This window comes from Tenrec ecaudatus, chromosome 2 (assembly GCF_050624435.1).
Source record: "Tenrec ecaudatus isolate mTenEca1 chromosome 2, mTenEca1.hap1, whole genome shotgun sequence".
Lineage (NCBI taxonomy): Eukaryota > Metazoa > Chordata > Mammalia > Afrosoricida > Tenrecidae > Tenrec > Tenrec ecaudatus.
Genome location: NC_134531.1, coordinates 44,859,641 through 44,882,577, shown reverse-complemented (window position 1 = coordinate 44,882,577; position 22,937 = coordinate 44,859,641). Strand labels below are relative to the sequence as shown.

At 37.1% G+C, this 22,937-nt stretch overlaps 1 protein-coding gene across 1 annotated transcript in view; it reads left to right on the top strand.

Annotated features, from left to right (window-relative positions):
• Window positions 1-22,937, top strand: part of HCN1 (hyperpolarization activated cyclic nucleotide gated potassium channel 1) — a 521,083-nt gene that overhangs the window by 266,509 nt on the left and 231,637 nt on the right. The window contains exon 3 of the mRNA XM_075541016.1: window positions 21,816-21,977. Within this exon, the coding sequence (XP_075397131.1) occupies window positions 21,816-21,977 (162 nt within the window). The remainder of the gene's footprint in view (window positions 1-21,815; window positions 21,978-22,937) is intronic.

Genomic DNA, 22,937 nt, shown 5'->3' with positions numbered 1-22,937 from the left:
CACACTGAGCTGCTAACTACAGGTCACCAGTTCGAACCCCCTGGTGACTCTCAGGGTTTCGATGAAGCCGTCTGCTCCAATACAAATTTAAAGACTTGGAAACTAAGGGAAGTTCTGCTCTGTCCCTTAGCATTGTCCCTATGACTTGGAATTGATGCATTGGCAATGAGTTTAGTTTGGGGTATATTTAGTAATGATAAATGCATTCTTAATGGTGTATTACTTATAGTACTATTTCCCATATTCATTCAATCCAAATAAATTGATTGCAATGCCAAACATTGTTGATTACTTGAGAATTTAAGAAAGTTTTTATATGTGAGACCAAAAATATTGGTGTGTACTCTTTCTTTTAAAATGTATAGAGAATAGAAAATACAGTATTGTGTGATTTTGTTTTGCAATATTATTTTAGGAATATATTTTAAAACCAAGTACCATTATGATACTGATTTATATTGTGCATTTTATATGAGTCTGAGAACAAAATAGAGGGAATCCAGTGCTCTTGATTCCATCCACGTCCAGTGTCTTAATAGGACCAAATAGAACTTTTCCGTAGAGTTTCTGGAGCTGTCCTCCTTTCTAGAGTCTGTAAAGCTCCCTTTGGCTGGCAGTGCAATACCTAACCCACTGTGCTACTCCAGCTCTTTGATTTACGCCGTGTTTAATAAATGTGCTTACCTGAGGATTAGTTATATCTCTTTCTAGATGCTATTGTAATAAAATAGAAAATTTGTCAGGTTCATTCTCAGTGATTTCAAACCAGTATCATAGCTATTTAATGGCCATCTATTTATTGTCAAGGTGTTCTCTCACTTAACACAATCAAGACCCTGTCTATTTGCGTCGATAGTTCATGCTCCACACATTACACACTTAAACACTTCTCTGTTTTAAGAATGCTTATTATATAGATGAATTTTAAAACCCAATGACCCAAGAAAGCCATAAAAGCAAATATCTGTTTTTAGCAATGATAAGTATATTTGTACATTTCATCATATGGTGTGTATTTGCCTTTCAAGAATCATAAATCCATGTAATTGGTTTCATATGCTGAGAAAATGCAAACAGAAATTGCAATAGATTTGCTATTTAGGGCTCAAAATGCAGAGATAACGAAATCCACACTCAGTGGAGCATGTAACGTGCTACAAATCCAATAAGAAAAGCTATTACTCCAAAGAGAGACATAGAAAGAAAGACAGGGATGAGGACAGAAAAATAAAATTGTGATTGTTCTTAACATCATACTGTTTCTAAAATGCATTACTCCTTCATATTTTCTTAAAAAACTCAAAGTTATGAAAATATCATCTGAAATTAATTTAGAAGAGCTATGAATAATTCACAGAACTTTTTTCAAAACATTTTAATGTGGTGGTTTGTTTGATATTTCAACATCTCTTGACACACAATGCACACACACAAACTCAGAATAGCACTCAATTGACCCTAATACAATCAGTTTCTTATGATGTTATTTTATTGTGTAAGTACATAGGAGAGAATTATTAAAGAGAATAAATATATCTTCTTAAGTTTCTAAATGTCTCCCGAATATGAAGGGGAAATAACACATTTTTCAGGAAAGAGATCATATTTTGTTAAGTCAGCATACAATTGCTAACATCAAATTGAAATTAAGTGTGTATGTGGTAATTTGTGGTAATTTATTATCATAGAGGCTTCAGATAACCATTTAAAAAATAAGCTTCAAAGCTTACCATGAAATACATATATGGTTAGTTTGTTCATTTAAGTAGTTCAGTGGTTGCAAAATCTGGATACATGTTCAAATTTACAGCCACGTGAAGTTCACAGTAGGCTGATAGAAAATGATCTGGGATGATTTCATTTTAATTAATTATATCTTTCTAGAGTACTATCATAACTGGGTTGTTTCCATGTGTAAACTCCTTCCTAAGGTAGTTTAGGCACATGGGACTTATGGCGGCTCGTTCTGTTTTCTAGGTCACGGTCATTAAGTGATGACTTTGCGGTAGCCCCCACGAAGGGCAAAATTATATGCTGCTTATTCTTCTTTGTGTGCAACCCTTTTTAATTTTTATTTTCTTGCTTATTCTTAAAGTACTTAAAACATGAAGAATTGGGTAAATTCAGTTAACAAAACACAATTTTCTCTTGACTTATTTCAAGTTACCAGATCATATTGGCTTGCAATTCGAAGAGAAATGAGTAAGCTTAGTAGAAATGCTTTCGCTCAGTGTGGTACTCATTAGTACTGACCCATTTATACAAATGCATTATCAGTCAAGTATCCTCGGTGGGATAAGAAGCATTTGTTGAGCATCCACACAGTACCACCACACTGTGCTTGACAGTTTCATGGACCGTATTTTGACAGTATGTACTTTATCTATCCCATCGTTTTCTACTAAAAATATTGATATTATCCATAATCCCATGTTTTGTCACATTTATCATATTTCTCTTATTAAATCATTATTTTTTAGTTTAGTACATTAAATACAGAGCAATTTCACATGGAGGCTTTTTATTTTTCTAGCTTTTAGGTAATTGAAAATAAAATACTGAATTTAAAATGTATGATTAGATGTAGTTGATATGTTATATGGCACAGTAATTGCATAAATTTATATTCTTAAGAATTATTAGGATTCCTAAATATAGTTGAGAAAAATGCAGAACCAGTTACCAGTAAAATGTCTATAATTTCATTTTTTAATATTATAGATACATATATGTATATTTAAGTGATTTAAATAATATGCAGACATGATCAAAATGACAGAAATTTTAAAGAAACAAATGAAATACAAATGAAATGTTATTTTTTTTTAATTTTCTTACCCTTTTTAATCTTTTTTTTTTTAACAATTTATTGGGGCTGATACAATTCTTTTCACAGTTCATACATATACATACATCAATTGTATAAAGCACATCTGTACAGTCTTTGCCCTAATCATTTTTTTCTCTTTTCTTCTTTTACATTTTATTAGGGACTCAAACAACTCTTACCACAATCCATACATATACATACATCAATTGTATAAAGCACATCCATACATTCCCTGCCCCAATCATTCTCAAGGCATTTGCTCTCCACTTAAGCCCCTTGCATCAGGTCCTCTTTTTTCCCCCCCTCCCTCCCCATTTCCCCCTCCCTCATATGCCCTTGGTAATTTATACATTGTTGTTTTGTCATATCTTGCCCTATCTGGAGTCTCCCTTCCCCCCTTCTCTGCTGTCCCTCTCCCAGGGAAGAGGTCACATGTGGATCCTTGTAATCATTTCCCCCTTTCCAACCCACTCACCCTCCACTCTCCCAGCATCGTCCCTCACACCCTTGGTCCTGAAGGTATCATCCACCCTGGATTCCCTGTACCTCCAACCCTCATATGTACCAGTGTACAGCCTCTGTCCTATCCAGCCCTGCAAGGTAGAATTCGGATCATGGTAGTTGGGGGGAGGAAGCATCCAGGATCTGGGGGAAAGCTGTGTTCTTCATCGGTACTACCTCACACCCTAATTAACCCATCTCCTCTCCTAAACCCCTCTATGAGGGGAACTCTATTGGCCGACACTTGGGCCTTGGGTCTCCACTCTGCACTTCTCCCTTCATTTAATATGATATATATATACATATATACACATACATATATAAATATACACATATATACACATACATACACACACTTATATCTTTTTTTTTTTTTGCATGATGCCTTATACCTGGTCCCTTGGGCACCTCGTGATCGCACTGGCCGGTGTGCTTCTTCCATGTGGGCTTATTTGCTTCTGAGCTAGATGGCCGCTTGTTCACCTTCAAGCCTTTAAGACCCCAGACACTATCTCTTTTGATAGCCGGGCACCATCAGCTTTCTTCACCACATTTGCTTATGCACCCATTTGTCTTCAGGGATCCTATCACGGAGGTGTGCAGTCAATGATATGATTTTTTGTTCTTTGATGCCTGGTAACTGATCCCTTTGGGACCACTCGATCACACAGGCTGGTGTGTTCTTCCATGTGGACTTTGTTGCTTCTGAGCTAGATGGCCGCTTGTTTATCTTCAAGCCTTTAAGACCCCAGTCACCAAATGAAATGTTATTAAGTCAATTCTGACTCATAGCATCTCTATGTAGGGTTGTCAAGACTGTAAGTATTTAAGACATCAGGTAACCCCATCTTTGTCTCACTGAGAAATTGGTGCATTTGAGCCACTAATCATATTGTTAGAGACCTGACAGTATACCATACTCCTACACATGAGTTAGCTATACTTAAATGTCTCAATTAATAACTAGTATATTATTTTCTATCACTAGTCTTCTCTGAGCATTTAGTAATTATAACAATAGGAATATTGTTACTGCATAGTCACGTGATAGCTCAGTCCTGGTCTCTGCTTCCAATGGTATGATACTGAACCACTGCCATCGAGTCAATTCCAATGCATAGGTACCTCACAGAACAAAATCAAACTGCTCCTAGGGTTCTGAGGCTTTGCTTCTGTATATGAGCAGACGGTCTCATTCGTTCGTCTACACCAAACAGGCTGGTGGATGCCCACTCCTAGCCTTGTGACGAGCCACTAAGCCACCGGAGTTCCTGGTTATGCTATCAGCGTATTTTGAAAACAAAGCTCAAATGAATATAGAATTTTTCTTTTTTTTTTTTTTGCTCATCACCAATACTCAAAAAATGGAATTAAGTGGAAATATCTGCACATCCTTTCTGTGTGAAGGCAGGAAGAGGGACAGGCTACATGACACATACTTCGAAGGGACACTTTCATTCTGTTGAAACCTGTACTTATAATTGTGAAAATAAAAACCTCTTCATCTACAAAGACCAGCCATCTATCCCACTGTGTTACAGTTCCAGTGAGGAGAATAACATTTCAGAAGATAAGTAATGAAAAAATAATGAGAAAAGTTATATCAAAAGTGAAGACTCAAATAATAGAAAGTGAAGACTCCTTTTTTCAATTAAAAAGCCCATAAAGAACAAGCTGGTATTATTTACATATTAAGTGTATTTTTTACATTTAATTTTATAATAATTCATTTGCTCTATATTTTTAATAGTATCTGTCCACAATTGATATGGAGAAAATTGGTTTTCACCGTATATAGATTACAGATGTCTGCACTAGTTGACTATAAACTTGCAGAAGGGAAAAAAAGATCAAGATTCAGATGTTGGCAGATTAAAAAACAAAATTAAAAACAATTTTTTTTGAGGCTAGTAAAGAACAAGATAGAAAAGTTTAAGGTACACATTTATTTGAAAACTTGAGGGTCAGATGTTGGGAAAATTGAAACTCCACAGTGCCATTTGGCTCTGAGGTAAAACTAAATCTTATATAGGTCATGGTAGTCAAGAAAATTTTAGAAAGTGAAGAGAGCGGTAAAAAGACAGAATGGATGTGGTGAGAAAGGGGGATGTATAAACTTCAGATGTGAGAAATTGTCAACCTTTAAAGAAGGATTCGATGCTGCGATCTAACTTCCTCTCTAGTTAGTCTCAGTAGCCAGGTAGAAACAGTGGCTCTTTTCTTTAACCAGGCATCGATAGTTTTCAAAGCAAATGTAATGAGCAGTGAATGACTCATTAATAAGTGGGAAGATTAAGTGCATGTTAAGGAAAAGTCATGCTGATAGAACCAAATAAAGTGGATAAAACAGAGAAGGAATTTGGTTTGTACAATTGATTCAAAATAGTCTGAAAATAACAAAGGGGGTCTAGGGAAATAAAACATTTCCAGGAGAACACAAGGCTTCTAAAGTATGAAGAAATTGAGGTAATCTGGTTGGGAAAACTATGAGGAAACAGAAATTTTAGGAAGAGCACTTGAGAGAAAAAGATGAGAATGATAGAATGATAGAAAGTAGGTCATTGACAATTCATTGAGTTTTAGAGGAGATCGTGGAATGAAGGAAAACCCAAGGGCAAGGGCATGGGAAACATCCTGGGCGGTTAAGAAAGTAGATAACTGCACTTTGACTCTTGGTGAAGGTTGATGGGGATGAGAGACCTAGATGGCTGCCTTCCCTGGAGATTAGGAGACATCCATTCCAGGTGAGCTACTAGATAGAATTAGACAGATCCAATTAGTCCCATAGCTGCAATCATTGGACAGAATTTTTTTTAAAAAAAGGTTGTAAAACTATGCTCTCTGAAATCCTAGGGGGACTTACTGAACTTAAAGGATGATACTTCCAGGTAAGAGTTATGTAAAATATAACTCCTAAAACATAGATGATCTCATTTAGTAACTATACAATAGTCTGTGAGTAATCATTTGCATGTATTTCGTGTAAAATATGTGTCATGTTGTGCAAATAAATATCTATAAAGAGAAAGAAATGAAATTTAAAAGTGAACTCAACTTTGTTTTGTATTTTACTAAATATGTTTTCTTTGTCTAGAGAGCCATTTCCAATGTACGTAATTCTCTTACTTTTACTTTGATAATACTTTTGAAAATATATTAGAAGCCTTGAGTCAATATTGAGATGATAAAATAAACTTAGTCTGTAAGTGGTTCTTATCTCTGTAGGCAAAGACTAAGGACAAATCAATAAAGTCAATGGAAGTCTTAAGTTGATCTTGGCTTTTGTCTTTGTGAGATTGTGACTGGGAGTAATTGAATGTGATGTAGAGTGAACAGCCAAGGAAAGTAAACCCATTCCCATATGGTAAATTCTAACACAATAAGGCTACAGGACCGATTAGAAGTACCCATAGATATTTTTGAAGGCTATGAATATTTATGTAGTGACTAGTGAGTTTGAATCTCCAATCTTTTAGTTAGCATCTTAATGTTTAACCACTTCAGCTAGGCTCTTCCATAATTTCATATGTGTGCTATTAGATTGAAAGACTTATAGATCCAACTCATCAAGAAAGAAGATGGAATTAATTAATCTTCGATTCGGGCTAAGATTAAATGAAATATCAAAGTACATTCCTATATCTATGGTTATATATAACCCTGGGCAAAGATTGAGACACCATTATCATTTTACTGGGGAATATTGTAAACCATCCTCATGAGGCACATGGTAATTCCACTGATAGTATCATGAATTTAGCCAATGCTGTAGAATTTAAAGTACTGTTGGGAGTGTATATGGCTTATCCATGTACATGTATGGGATAGCCTTTTAGACTACAATACATGGATTTTTAACTTGTCCAGATTACAAACTTAAATGACAGGCTACTATTTATGCAAATAACGATGCTTAGAGATAGGGCACAAGTTTCAACAACATTCATTCAGTAAATTGGAACTATGCCTGCTGGATTACACATGCCTTAAAAAATGATATGAAAATAGCAAATATACGGTGGTCAAAAGTTGCCATTTATTGAGCATTTTCAAAGCAAGAGATTTGAACCAAAGTTCAATGACTTCCAATTCCAGAACCATGGATCGGAAGTCATCAGTTCCTTCTTGCACTGGGGTGTTTCAGTTTTAATTCCAAGGCAGTATTTTGGTTCCTTCAGTCTATTATAGGTGTGTTTTAGATAAAGTCTGGTTTTCTTAGTGGGGCTTTCAAGGTTAACCCATCTGGTATGGCCTATGAAGGATATTGTGCACCTCCAAATAAAAAGTCCAAAGTCCTGGTTGTCTACAGCAATGGTCTGAGTCACTGTGTTAGTCTGGGTAGACTAGAGAAACAAATTCATAGACACTTCATATATATAGGAAAGAGATCTATATACAAGAGCAATTAAATATTGAGAAAACATCCCAGCCCAGTCCAGATTAAGTCCACAAGTCCAATATTGGCCCTTATGTCTAATACCAATCTATTTATTTTTTCTAATACCAATCTATAAAGTCCTCTTCAGACTCACAAAAAGCATGCAATGATGCTGAATGCAGGAAGATCATAGGCCAGAGGGAGCAAAGTCTTATGGATCCAGTGATGGTAAAAGCATCTCAGTACTGTCAGGGGTCTCCACAAGGCTCCTCCAGTTCCCAGGGCATAGGGTCTATCAGCATAGTGTCATGTGTCTTATCCATCAAGTATTTGTCAGAGAGAGACTCTAGAGAGCCAGTGTCTTCCATCTCCAAGGAGGAAAAATAGGATTTCCCAGAATTCTCACTAGAAGGCCACACACAGAGGCCTCATTGGCTATGACCAGATTGACAGACTATACTCCACCCCTCACTCTTTATCCTCTCAAATCCCAAATTGACATCAGATTATTTAACCACCACAGCCTCCAAGGGCTGGGTAGAACTTCAATCAAAAGTTACTGATTAGGAACATAACACATTGTGTGAGGGTTTATCGAAATGATGTTAAGTGTTTTAATTTCCTAATGGCAGGTTTCCCCTCTTGGTTTACCCTCCAACATAAGTGAAACCACTTTCTCTGAGACAGGGATATGCTCACCTACCCCTGGACTTAAATTTCCATTAAGGTTCATTGTGCACCCTTGTGGTAGGAGTGTCTGTTGATTGGGTGACCAACCCTGGAACAGTGCTCGATGGCAGGAAGCGGTATCTCTTCTCCCTCTACCAACAACCAAGAAGCTGACTGCAGTGGAGGCCTCCGTAAACTAAGTGATTTTTAAGATGTACAGAAGGAGGTGGTGAAATAGGCATCATGAGTATTAGGCAGGAACACAAGCTCATGGCTTTGGAGACTGGATTAGAAAACAACATGGCATGAGACAGAGACTTTGTTTTTGTGTTAATCCTTATAATGCTGGTCTCATAGAGTAGCTTTCCTTTAGTGATTGACTAACTTTGATGATCAGAATAAAAGTTTCCAGGTCTGCTCGTGCCATGAAGTGCTTCATGGTTTCATCACTATTTTAAAAGCATGCATTGTAGTTCATTGTGTTTTCTTATCCTCTATTCTATTGCTAGGCATTTATACTGGTTCCAGCTTTCTGGTTTTGTGAACTATGCTGTGATGAACATGGAAAAGCATAAGTCTGTTCATATTTTCTCTCTTACTCCTTGAGAGCATATACCCAGCTGAGATATTGCTGAGTTATAAGGGATTTCTAGTGCTAACTTCAGTTCATTTTTGCACATAGAGGAAGATATGGGTTCTGTCTCATTCTCTGCTGGTGGAGATCCGAGTTTGCCAGTGCCATTTGTTGAAGAGGCCTTGTATTTCCCATTTAACGTGGTAGAGTCCTTTGTCGAAGATTAGTTGACTGCAATTCTTACGAACGGGCCCTAGTGGATATTTGCCGTCAGGAAGAGATCACTAAAGACATGGGTGCTATAGCAAAGCATGATGAAGAAGTGTGACAATATTCTGCTTCCATTTTTTAGACCTTCAGTACCTTTTCACTTTTCATTATAATACTTGACTGCCCTTTGAAATTTTCCATCCAGCTATTTGATTTCATCATTTGCTTCTGCAGATTACTACCATTAATACTTATAGAATCTCTTCTCTTCTGACATCCACTTTAATCTTTTTCTGTTCTTTATTTTTATATTGACCCTTTGTTTTCTTCATGAATGATTTTTTGATGTCTTCTCCCACCCCATCAAGTATTCTGTCATTAGTGTTCAATGTGTCAAATATCTTCTTGAGCTACTCTCAAAATTCATGAGGAACAGACACAAGTTCATATTTTGGTTCAGTTGGACTTGTTTTCATTTTCCTCAGCTTTAACCTGAACTTACATTGGAGCAATTGATGGTTTGTTCCACAGTCTGCTGTTGGCTGGTAGACTGGTGTTAGCCGCTAATGTTGAGCTTCTCCATGGTATCTTCCCAAAGATGTAGTCAATTTGATTTTCTGGGTATGCCACCTGGAGAAATCCTTGTGTACAGAAAGCATTTTCTATGAAGAAGTATTTGGTCTTGCAAAATTCTGTCACGTGATCTCCAATTTCATATCTCACACCGAGTCCATATTTCCCAACTACTGTTCCTTCCTCTTTGTTTCCAACTTTTGCATTCCAATCACCAGTAATTGTCAATGCATTTGATTCATTTGAGATTGAAGTTATTGGTAGAATTCTTCAATTTTTTCATCACTCGCTTTTTTGGTTGGTGCATAAATTTGAATCATAGTTGTATGGATTAGATTCCTTTAAGGAAATAGATAAAATCCTATTACAGACAGTACTGTAATTCAAGTGTGATTTTACACTGTCTCCTTTTTGGCAACAAATACCATGCCATTCCTCTTGCTTGTGTTATTCCCAGCATAGGAAATCATATGAGTTTCTGATTCAAAATGGTCAATACCAGATCATTTCAGCACATTAATACCGAGGATATCGATCTTTATACATTCCATTTCATTTTAGACTACTTCCAATTTTCCAACTTTGTACATTCAAAGTTCCAATCATAAGCAGATTTTGCACTTATTTCTTCTTGCCTTGTGTTGTTCCCCATCCACAATGAAGACCCTGAAGGCTTTAGTACGACAAGCTTTACTCCATTCGAGTAATAGCCGTCAACTTCACCCCTAAAATACAGCTGCTCCTCAGTCACATTTCTCAAGTGCCCTTCAACCGCAGGTGTGCATCCTCTGGCACTGGCTCAGGCAATATTCGGCTTCCATTTATGAGGCCTTCAAAGCTATGCATAGATTGTCAGTGGTCGCTTAGTGTGAAGTGAGGAGCCAAGTACTTCTTCATGGTCTTAGTCTAGAAGCTCTGCTGAAACCTCTTCTCTCTGGGTGACCGTGCTGGCATTGAAACACCAGTGACAGCTCCCAGCATCAGAGCAATGCGGGAGCCATGACAGTGTGGCAAACTGATACACATGTACTGAGAGTGGAGTTAGCTTAGCATTCAATACCTTATCATTTGTTCTCCCATTTGACCAATTTTAAATTTGTCCTAGTTTTTATTAGTTTCTGCTTTCTTCTCAATTAAAGATTATTTTTGTACGTTTCTTATTCTTTTTCTTTTTTTGGTTGTTGTTGTTGTTATTTTGTTTTATATGAGAAATCCAGGATAGGTAAATATATTTCAATAAAACTGCTAATTTTTTTTTCACAAAAGAAAAGCTTGTAGTTAGTTCAGGGATCGTTTGCTGGCCCTTAGGAGCGTTTTCCAGTCCAGTCAGTTGGGGCACCATGCCCTGGCCCCAAAGTCCACTTTCAGCATTCCCTGGGGACCTTGCCACTCCATTCTCTTGCTGTTCCGCTGCACTCCCCCAGTGCTTTGCCTCGGTGTGGTGGGATCAGGTCAGATGCAATTCCCACACTGTGTCTCCGGTGCTGTCCCCTGTATCGCCCTTAGTCACTGAGTGGCATCATTTCTCATAGTGGGGCCAGCCATGTTGTTCTCTCTGTGGACTGGAAAACTGCTAATTTTTTATCACATCAAAATGTTTTGATATATTTTTCAACTTATTTATAGATATAGGCTATACAGCAGAATTAGAAATTTGGCCTATTAAAATAAGATGTGATTTTCATTGCTCCTCTGATACATATTTTAAAATATTATATATGGCATATAATTCTGCAAATATTAGGGCAGTCTTTGTGATTCAGAAAAAAAATACCCTACTCAGAGCATTTTTCAGATTTGGAAAATTAATTATCTGAGAAGACATCTGGCCTCCTCTGTGTGCCCAAGGGAGAAGAAGAATCTAACGCCTCATCAGCCCAAGGCTCAATGTCATAAGGGAGAGTTCCCACCTGCCTCCAGGCTGCACCATCTACTGAATCCTAACACCAAGTGTGCTTCTCACAACACTACACTTCTGCTAAGTTCGCTATTTCCTTGCAGTAGCGACAAAAAGAAGCAGAGAAAGCAACAACTCACAGCTATGGGAGTCTCCTAGGAAAGTTTGACTCAGTAGCTGGAACAATGGGCTCAGGCATGGGAACTATTGTTAGGGTGGTGCCTGACTGGTCACTGTTCTGTCTGACTTGGTGGCACCTAAAGGCAACAACTACAAAAGTTAGTAAATTACTACAAATCAGAACCAGTGAACAGCAAAGATACAGTCATTGGCCCACAGTTGGCACATCACCTCAGCCAGCAAAGTCTTTCTAGCTGATCTTCAGGCTCTCGGTCCCTTGGCTTCTGGCTCCGTGAGCCAGAAAGCCTGCATACCATTCTGCTTCACTGTCTCAGTCTCAAGGGAGCAGCCCTTCTGCTCTTTCTAGACATATTTCCTTTGCTGTGTCCCAGCTTCTGGCGCCTCTGGTTTCAGGCTCTGGCACTTCAAGCAGAGATGTTTAATGAGTTCCGGTGATGACTCTTTCTTGATGGACTTGCATGCCATGAGAGTACCAAAATTGATCAATCCCCTTCCATTAGCATTACATGCACCCTATTTTCATGGTCCCTACCAATCACTTGGCAGGAGTTACAAGATAAATGGATAGAAGAAATATTAAGAAGTTTCACTTTACCAAATTGCCCTGTCAGGAATCATGGGATTAAAATGGGCAGAATCCTAGAAATCAAATACTAGAAAAGGGATTTATTCTACTAACCAATGAGAATATGTGATTGGATGTTCTCTCACATGGAGATTATCTCATGCAATGCAGTGTCCTACTGTACATGAATGGATGGAACCTTATATGAGCATCATTTGCACTCTAGATTTGTAGAAAATAATATTAAAGAAAATCTTTTAAAAACTAATTTTTAAAAAGACTATCATCTATCATCATCTCTCTAGCTATCCTCCTGAAAGTACCACTTAAAATAAAATACTAGCCAGTGAGAACAGCATATCTTTTTAATTACTAGTGAGCACTAGTAATTACCCTGAGCACTAGTGAGGTTTCAAGTCAAATAAAATTAAGCATAAAATAAACCATTTTATTGCGTTTCCTTATTTCACATATGGCGACAAACTGTTCATGCTATAAAGGTTACTAAGGTTATAATTGATGATCCCCTTGAATACTTTCATTCGTTTATCACCAGAAATTTACAGGTTTTGAATTATGGTACAATTTGAATGTAATATCAGATGGACTTAAATGAGTATTAAGATTTAAAGGAGATTTTATCACTTAAGGTTGTTCACCTCATTCAAAAAGAAAAACAAACTCACTGCCATCAAGTGCATTATGACTCATCGCAGCCCTATAGGACAGGGTAGAGCTGCTTCTGTGAGTTCCTAAGACTATAGCTCTTTAGATGGAGAAAAATAAAAATAATTAATTGATGAATGATCAATATCTTCTGACCAATGAGGTACTTAAAACTGTCTTTTGTACATAAATTAGATTCGATATTTTCTTCTATGTTTAATGTGATTCTCTTCGAATGTATGTGCTCTATATTAATTTAGTTTCCTCATCCAAGGTGTCTATGGTTGACTTTTAACAGGTCCACTAACATCCAGGCCCCATGAAATGATTATGCCTGCTCAGAGACGATCATATCAGATCCTGAAACTTTATATATGGATGGGCTATTGTTAGGTGCCGTGAGTCAGTTGTGATCCTTAGCCACCGGGTGCCCAGCGGAATGAAATGAAATATTGTTTGAGATGCCATCATAACCATTGTTCGACTGGAACACGGATGGTCAGTCACCGTGTCAGCTCATCTCTTGAAGGCCTTTTTTCTTTTGTGATGACCTTGTACTCTACCAAGCTTAATGTCTTTTTCTAGTGACCAGTCTTTCCTGATAACTTGTACAACGTACGTGAAACAAAGTCTCACCATCTTTGCTTCTCAGGTATGTTCTAGTGGGACTTCTTCCATGATATATTTGTTTATTCTTCTGGAAGTTCATGGTGTTTTCAATATTCTTTCCCAATTCTTACTGGGAAATTAAAAGACACAAATTCTTTCCTGGTCTTCCTTGTTCATTTTCTAGTGTTCACACGCATTTGAGGCAATTGGAAATATTATGATATGGGTGAGACATATTTTAGTCCTCAGAGTGAAGTGCTTGCTCCTTACACTTTAGAGAGGTTTTGTGCAAATATCTGACCCAATGCAATATGTATACTTAGCTGCTGCTTCCGTGAGCATTGATTATGGAATCAAGTAAAATAAAATCTTTGACAACTTTAATTTATCAGTATGTTGTCTAGGATTGTCATTTTTGAGGATTTTGGTTTTCTTTCCATTGAGTTGTGATTGCTATTCAGGCTTTCACATTTTATTTTATTAGCAAGTTCTTCCAGTCCTCTTTCAGCGAGCAAGATTGTGCCATATGCATGTTTCTGGTTGTTAATGACCCTTCCTTGAGTCCTCATTTTGCCTCCTGCACACAGTTTAGCTTCTCTGATATTGGTTCCATGCACAGGTTGGCTAAATATGGTGACAAGATACAACCCGGACACATACCAAATCTGATTTTAAGCCATGCAGTAGTCCTTGATTCTGATAGCATGACTATGACCTGGTCCATGTACAGGATCAGCATGAGCACACTTAGGGATTTTGTGATTCTTAGTCTCATGGTATGGAGCCCTGGTGGTGACGTGGTTAATCATGGGGCTGCATTTCTCATGGTTGACAGTTGGAAACCATCAGCAGCTCCAAAGAAGAAAGGCTCAGCTTTCTGTGCTCGTAAACAGTCTCAGTCTTAGAAAGCCACAGGGGTTCACTTTGTATCAGCATGGACTCAGTGACCATAAGTGAATATTCTCATGTCATCCACAGTTTTTTGTTTTTGTTTTAGTGATCCACACAATCAAAACACAGCTAAGGTGTTTCTTCCTTTGCTCTAGGATATATCTGACGTCAGGAACGTGATCCCACGTTCTACCTGCTCCGTGAGGGTAGCTTGAATTTCTGGTTCCCCACGCTAGTGTGCCACTGCAATTACTGTTGAGTGGTCCTCAGCAAAATTTAGTCACTTGTGGTAATGATGTTACTGTTTGCATAACTTCTAGATGATGGTGGGTTATCCTTTTATTGGGAGGATCACAATATGGATGTTTTCGTCATTTGACCTGGTAGCTGCCATAATAGCATCTTGGCAAAGACTGGCCAGGGCCTCGGGTACTGTCTCCGTGCTATGAAGCATTTCACTTGGAAGTTCCTCAACTGCTAGTGCCTTATGTTTCAGTCATTTTTCAGTGAGGATTATACTTCTTCCTTGAGTCCCTTGTGTCTTGATCATATGTTACCTTTGAAAATATTTGGAAGTTATTCAGTTCTTCATGTGATACAGTGATGCTATGAAGAAGCCCTTCTGTCTTCATTTGATGCTTCATGCATCATTCAATGATTTCCTTATTTAGGCTTTCAATATTTCAACTCATAGTAGCTTGCATTTTTCTTCTTTTTTTTCAATGTGAGAAATGCTGATACATTTCTTATTCTTTGACATTCTAACTCCAGGTCTTTGTATACATGCACACACACACACACACACACAACACACACACTGCCATCGAGCAGAGGCCAACACACAGCTTGCCTATAAGACAAGGTAGAACTTCCCCGTGAGTTTCTGAGACTGTGACTTGGTTGCTGTTGGTAGGTGGCATCCAGTTGGTTCCAGGCCACAGGGAGTCTAAGCTCAACAGACTGGACCGCTGCTCAATGCAGCAACACCTGCACAATGGCTCCTATGCCCGAGCCCTTTGCTGCAGCTCTGTGTCAGTCTATCCCACCGAGGGCCTTGCTTACTGCCCCTCCACTTTACCCAGCGCGATGCCTGTGTGAAAGGACTGGTCTCTCCTGATAACGTGTTCAAATTATGTAAGACAAAACCTTGTTATCCTTGCCTCTAGGGAACTCTCTGGCCGTACTTCTTCCAAGACAGATCGGGTTGCCTTTTAGCAACTCATGGTATTTTTGATATCCTTCTCCAACACCACCATTCACATTTGTTGATTCTTCTTTGGACTTCCATATACAATGTAAACATTCATATGTGTATGATCCAATTGAAATCTCATAAATTGTGTAAGGGGCACTTTAGTCCCAACCCTAGTCATCAAAGTAACATCTCTGCTTTCCAATACTCTAAAGAGGTCTTGTGAAGCAAATAGTAATAATGAAATTTCTCTTTTGATCTCCTGACTGCTACTTCCATGAGCATTGACTGTAGAGCCAAGCAGGACAGACTCCTTCACAACTTCAACTTTTTTCTCTGTTGATCATGATTGATCCACTTGTGAAGATTTTAGTCTTCTCTACATTAAGTTGTAATCCATACTAAAGGTGAAACTCCTTGATCTTCATCAGCAGAGCAGTGCTTCAAGCTCTCCCTTGTAGCCACAAGATTGTACAATCTGCATATCACAGGTGGTTAATAAGCCTTCTCCCAATCCTGATAAAGAGTTTTGCAAATAATCCAACTTCTCTGTTGATTTACTCAGCATAAAAATTCAGTACAGTGAGAGGCCAAAACTTAGATGCAAACATTTCTTAATGCCAACCAATGCACTATTCATCATCCTGCTCACACAACTGCTTCTAGATCCTTATTAAAATTTTGCATGAGCACAATGAAATGTGTGCAATTCCCATTATTTTAATGGTGAACCATAGTTTGCAATTCTCACAATGGAGTGCACTGTTATAATTAATAAAACACAAGTAATGTCTTTCTGGTATTCTCTGCTTTCAGCCAAGTCTATCTGACATCAGCAATGATATTGCTTATACCATGTCCTCTTCTGAATCCAGACGGACCCTCTAGTCACTCTCTGTCAATGTACTTCTGCAATTATTGGATGATCTTTAGAAAAATTTTACTTCCATGTGACATTATTGGTTTTGTTATTTAGTTTGAACCGTTCTGTGGGGTCTACTTTCTCTTCAATGGGAAAAATATAGAACTCCTGCAGTCACTTGATCAAGTGGCTTCCTTCCAAATTTCATGGCATAGATGAGTAAGTGCCTCTAGTGCATCATCAGTTTGGTGAAACATTTCACCTGGTATGCCATTAATTCCTGGAGCTTTGTTTTTGGCTAATGTCTTCAGTATACCTGAACTTCTTCCTTATTGAAGAAGGATTTTCACTTGAGTTCTTTCCGTTTTAGATATGCAGAGCATATTCTTACTTTTTGGTTTTCTATCTCTAGACCTTTATGGGAGTTGAAAGCAAGGTCTTTTTCCTGAGGAGCAGCTGGTGATCTTGAACTTCCAACCTTTCAGATCGCGGCACCATGCATAAACAGTATGCACTTAGGCTCAGGTCTTTGCACCTTTCATTAAAATCCTTTAATTTCTTAGTGAACTGACCTTGTAAATTTTTGCTTCAGCTCTTTTACTCCATTATTTCTTCCATGTTCTCTAGCTCCTATACATTCAACAGAAAATATCAGAATATTCTCTGAAAACTACTCTAATCTCTTCTCCATTGTCTTTGTAATGACTTTTGGCTTTTCAAATACGATATTCTCAACGTCATTCCACAATTCATTAAGTCTTCTGTCATTAGTGTTTAGTGAATCAATCTGTGCTTTATATCTTCTCTAAATTCATATGAGGTATAGGCAAGGTCGTATTTTTATTTTTATGGGCTTGTTTTAATTTTCTTCAGATTCAACTTAAAATTACATAGGAGCAATTTATTGTTCCAAAGTCAAACACCGACGTTGGTTTTGCTGATGATATTGAGCTTCTCCATTTTTAATTCCCATAGATATAATCCATTTTACCATGTGTAATCCATTTAGAAAGTTTCATGGGTATAGTAACTGTCCATGTTGTTGCTAAAAGAAATCATTTTGCCACATTTGTTTTTGCAACAAAGAAGTCATTGTATACAAATGATTCTAGTATATAATCTCAAACTTCTGCCCTATCACAAAAGCAGTATTTTTCCTGCTACTCTTTCTTCCTCCTAGTTTCCAGGTTTCCCATTCTACTCATCGATGACTTTTAATGCATCTTGAAGTGAATTTTGATCAATTTTAGCTGCAAGAATTTGGTAGAATCCTTCAGTTTCCTCTTCACTAGCTTTTGTGGTGCATGAATTTGAATAAGAGTTATAGTATTAACTAGACTTCCTTGTAGGTATATGAATTTCATCCTGTTACCATCAGCATTGTATTTCATTGCACATCTTAAAATATCCCTTTTTTGCCATATTGTTTGAATTTGCACTTCTAGTACAGTAAACCATCTGGTTTTCTTACTCCAAAATGACCAATCCTAGTCAATTTTAGGTCATTATTGCCCAGGGTTTAGATGTTTTTGTGTTCCATTTCATTTGTGACAACTTCAAATTCTCCTGGATTCATATTTCTCACACACCATGTTCTGAATATTGACTCTTGTTTGCAGCTCCTTTTCCTCATTTGAAATTGTGCCCCATCAATAAATGAAGGTCCTGGAAATTTTACTTCATTTGTGCCACGCATGTCAACTCTACTTTTAGGAGACTGCTCTTCCCAGTAACATTTTGAGTGCCTTCCACCCTGAGGGGACCCTCTCCTGGCATGCTATCAGACAATGTTTCACTGTTCTGCATAGAGTTTCCAGTGGCTAACCCCTAAGTGGTGTACCACGGATTTCTTCTTCCTAATCTGTTCTCTTGAAATTGTTCCTAACGGGCGACTGCTAGTATTTCAAATGCCAGTCACATAGCTCTCAACCTCACAGCCACACACAAGCTACCATGATATGGCAACCTGACAGACAAGACGTGAACAGAGAGATGAGAATAAATACTAGATACATTTTGACACATATGATTTGTTTATTAGTTAGGTAAATCAAAATAAAGATGATTACATTCTCAATATATGGGTTTGCTCACTGTGGATTGATCAGCTTCCGTGTGTTTAACCAGTTATATTAAGTAACCAGCTTACTTGTGCTTCTTCCAAAGTTAGATGTTAATATGATGAATTAGAACGTGTCTTGTAATTAAAAGGTTTCTATAAAGTGCTATTTCTTTTGGTTTCATAATGCTCAAGGATATAAAGGAGTTTCTATGAAATTAATAGTGTGAGATATTAATATATTAGACTATATTCATCCAGATCTACTCTTCTAAACCAATGTGATGGTGTGGAGAACAAGAGTGGAGTAGAGGATGAGATTTAATTTTAGGAATTACACTGTTACAATATGAATTTTATATTTCTGTGTTAACGAAAACAACAAAAAATGTTCTTAGTATCTTATGAATAGCTTTATATCACCATTAACTTTCTTTTAAAAAGTAGTGTTTATGTTTCTTCTCTGGAGTATATTTCCGAGATCATAATGTTTTCTTAATGGAATTTGTAAATACCTGATAGCCTAGTTTATCTTAAATCAGCCAGCAATCCTTTAATATTCTGGGGGAAAATGTAGTTCCTTAATATCAAATTAGAGAATCTGCACAAGTCCACTTTGCTGCTAAATTCTGACACAGAGTGACACTGTGGTAAGCAAGCTATCACTGGCTGGAATCTTTACAGGAGCATATTTCCAGTCATTTTCTCCCAGGCGCGGCTGAGCAGTTAACAACAGCGAATCTTTTGATGAGTATTGAGTACATTGCTCACTGCGCTGCAGGGGCTCCAAGTGGATACTAATCCCCCATCATGCACTCCGTTCTAATGCCTGGTATTTGAATGATGTTTCCTGACCTGATGTTTATGTTTCATAGACTTTACTTTGGCCGAGAGTTTCCGATATGAGATATGATGTTTACTTCAAATGATTTGGTTGGAGAGTAATTGATATCTTATTTGATTTACACCCCAAAGATGTCTTGAAACATTTTTCAGGAGATGCTTAGATGAATATGGAATTCCATCACAAGAAAAATACCTCTAGGTCTATGTAGATTTTCTCTTACTGCTTTAATTGTAGTATAATTTTATGGCGTTTTCCTCATTGATTTTAATGAGAATAGAAATTTGATGAGAATAAACTATTGATATAAATTTGCCACAGATTTTATTTACAATATCATTTACCAAGATAAACCAGATAAACTCATTTAAAAATCCTAATGTGTTTGCCATATGCAGCACAAATTGATAAGATTGCTTAAAATACAATACAATTCCTAGTGTTGTAAAATACATTTTTGTTTGCATCAAATTCATTGCCATCAAGTTGATTCTGCCTCACAGTGACACACACAGATGACATAATATCAAAATATGTGGGCTGTGGCTTTTGAACGCCAAGATCTCAATCTTAATTAAAAAAACCAAACAAACAGAATATTGCATACATACTCCAAATAAAAGAAAATAAAAATATTTTGGTCACTATTATATGGGAACCCTGGTGACATCATGGGCTGCACGTTGAGCCACTTACCAAAATGTCAGAGGTTCAAACCCACCAGCTCCTCTGCAAGAGAAAGATGAGATTGTCTATCCTCATAGAGATTTAAAGGGACAGAGCTCACCAGGGCATTATTGTCTCTCCTTTAGAGATGCTATGATTTGCAGTTGACTAGATGACAGTGAGTGTATTACCATTATGTCAAGAACAAACTTTATTTATCAAATAATTAATGACTAATAAATATATCAAAGTGAAAAACATTTAATTAAGGACAGGTATGATGATTTCATAAAATCCCAATCCAGATGGTGTTTTATCTTTATATTCTTTAATATATCTCTCAAAAAGATTAAAAGACATACTGTTTTCAAATTAAAATATGGATTGTGCTTTTGGTTTGTTTCTCAGATAAAATCTCTCTGTGTTTTTCACCTTTTACTTTAAAAACTATGACTCCTAAGTTTAAATATATAAAATGTAGTTGTAATTAGCAAGATGTAATAATTGCGTGTTTGTTCATATTTATAATTCTATTTATTAATGTTTTAGTTCTTCAACAATTAAAATAATTTGAGAATGTATTTCTGTTTCTAAGTGTATTTGTTCTTCTGAACTAGGTGAAATATAACAGAACCACATTAAAATAGGGAAACGAATATATGTATGAGTTGGTAAAGGAGAACATTAAGTTCAAATATGTTTGGGATAATAAGCATTTAAAGATATAAAGCAGAATATATGTTTCTACTTCTAAAATGCTGATAAAGGAATTTTGTGTTTCTTAAGTAACCTCATTTGTCAAATTGGATTTCATGAAAATAAATTGAGTAATAAAACTGCAGAGAAGTTTGTGCCATAAAAATAATAGAAATGGAGATATCAAGATAATTATTTCAGTGCCACACAGATTTTTAAAACTCCAGAGAACGTATATCTAAAAGGCCACTGTTTATATTTAATATGTATTTATAATTAAAGAAGTACCTCCACTCGTGCAACTTACCACTACAATTTGTTTTCAATCTTACTTTATACATTGACTGAAATTAAGCTTTTGCTACTAAAATTTTTGAGGCTTTATTTCCTTGTTATGTTGACAAATCTATTGCTTTTATAAGGGAGGCGACGGAGAGGAGTTTGACCAAGTTCCCACCTTGTTTTAAAGCCCTCCTCCTACAGAGGAAAGGACAAGGAATGGAAACCACTGTCGAATTAAACCAAACCCAAACTAAGCTCCCTCTCATGGAGGTGATTTAGATTCATAGGGACCCTCTATACCATAAGATGGAGTAGAACTGTCCTTCTGGGTTTCCAAGGCTGTAGTCTTTTCAAGAGCAGAAAACTTCAGCTCTCTGTCTCAGAATCGTTGGTGGTCTCAACCTTAAGACCTGTGGTTAGCACCCCAAAATATAAGCCATTGCGCTAGGTCTTTAAACTCTGACTTAAACACCGGCAGCATTCATGCTGCCTCTGCTCCCTGTGGAGATGCGCCCTTGACTGTAATCCTCATGAAGCAGAATGTCCAGTTTCAGTGACCTGAGAGGAATCCAAATTCTGTTTCCATATGTAAGTCCCTGCATTTTAAGTAAATGTGTACGTACACTGTCGTGATGCCTTTGGACCTTGATGGTATGATTGATCTTTTTTCAATATTCATCCTAAAAAATTGATTTTGCTTTGGTCAACAGATTTTCCACATGACATATGATCTTGCCAGTGCAGTGGTGAGAATTTTTAACCTCATCGGCATGATGCTTCTCCTTTGCCACTGGGATGGCTGTCTTCAGTTTTTGGTACCACTACTGCAGGATTTCCCGCCGGATTGCTGGGTGTCTCTCAATAAGATGGTCGTAAGTAATTTCTGCATTTCCAATGTTCTGCCAGAAAGCTTCCCAGTATTGAAAAGAATGATCTGATTTATCCTGCATTAATGTTTAGAAAAAGACTCATTTTTACTTTTATGGTTACAAAATCAGATGTTACACTTATGTTTAATAGCTATATTTCCTCTAAATAAAATCTGTCTGAGGAAGTATATGCTATAGCATCTGATTTTGGATGCCTCATTCTTTTCATACTGAGATTTTTTATTGAAAAGAAACATAAACAAATACATATAAAAACTATTATGATCTTGCATATTTAATGATACGTACTGCATTTAAAAATCATTTTGGGGGAGGGTCTTAGAGATCATTCCATAGTTCAATCACATCAAGCAGGGTTGTGCAATTGCTACCACAAACAATTTCAAAATATTTTCTTTCTTCTTGAACTCCTTGATATATGCTCTCCTTTATCCCTTCCCCTCACCATACCCCACGGAAATCTTATTATTTTGCAATATCTTACAAAAGGCAATATATTAATTCACATACAATTCTGTTGTTTGGTCCCATACAATGGCATTATATGACGCTCACTTCCTGACATACTTGTTGAAGACAAAATGGGTTCATAAGCAAATGTGGTGAAGAAAACTGATGGTGCCCGGCTATTCAAAGATCCAGTGTCTGGGTTCTTAAAGGCTTGTAGTTAACAAGTGGCCATCTAGTAGGGAAGCAACAAACCCCACATGGAAGAAGTACACCAGCCTGTGTGATCATGAAATATTGACAAGAAGAGGTATCCAAAGTTCAAAAATTAGCGATCAAATCGATGTAGTGGAAACCCGAAACCAATCTGTAAGATAATTAGACAGTTCCTCTTAGGAGGGCCACACCGAGAGAATGATGAATCCAGGATGTGGGATGGCACTGATGAACCACATAACTATCCTCCAATTCTTTACTACTTGCTTCCATTACTAT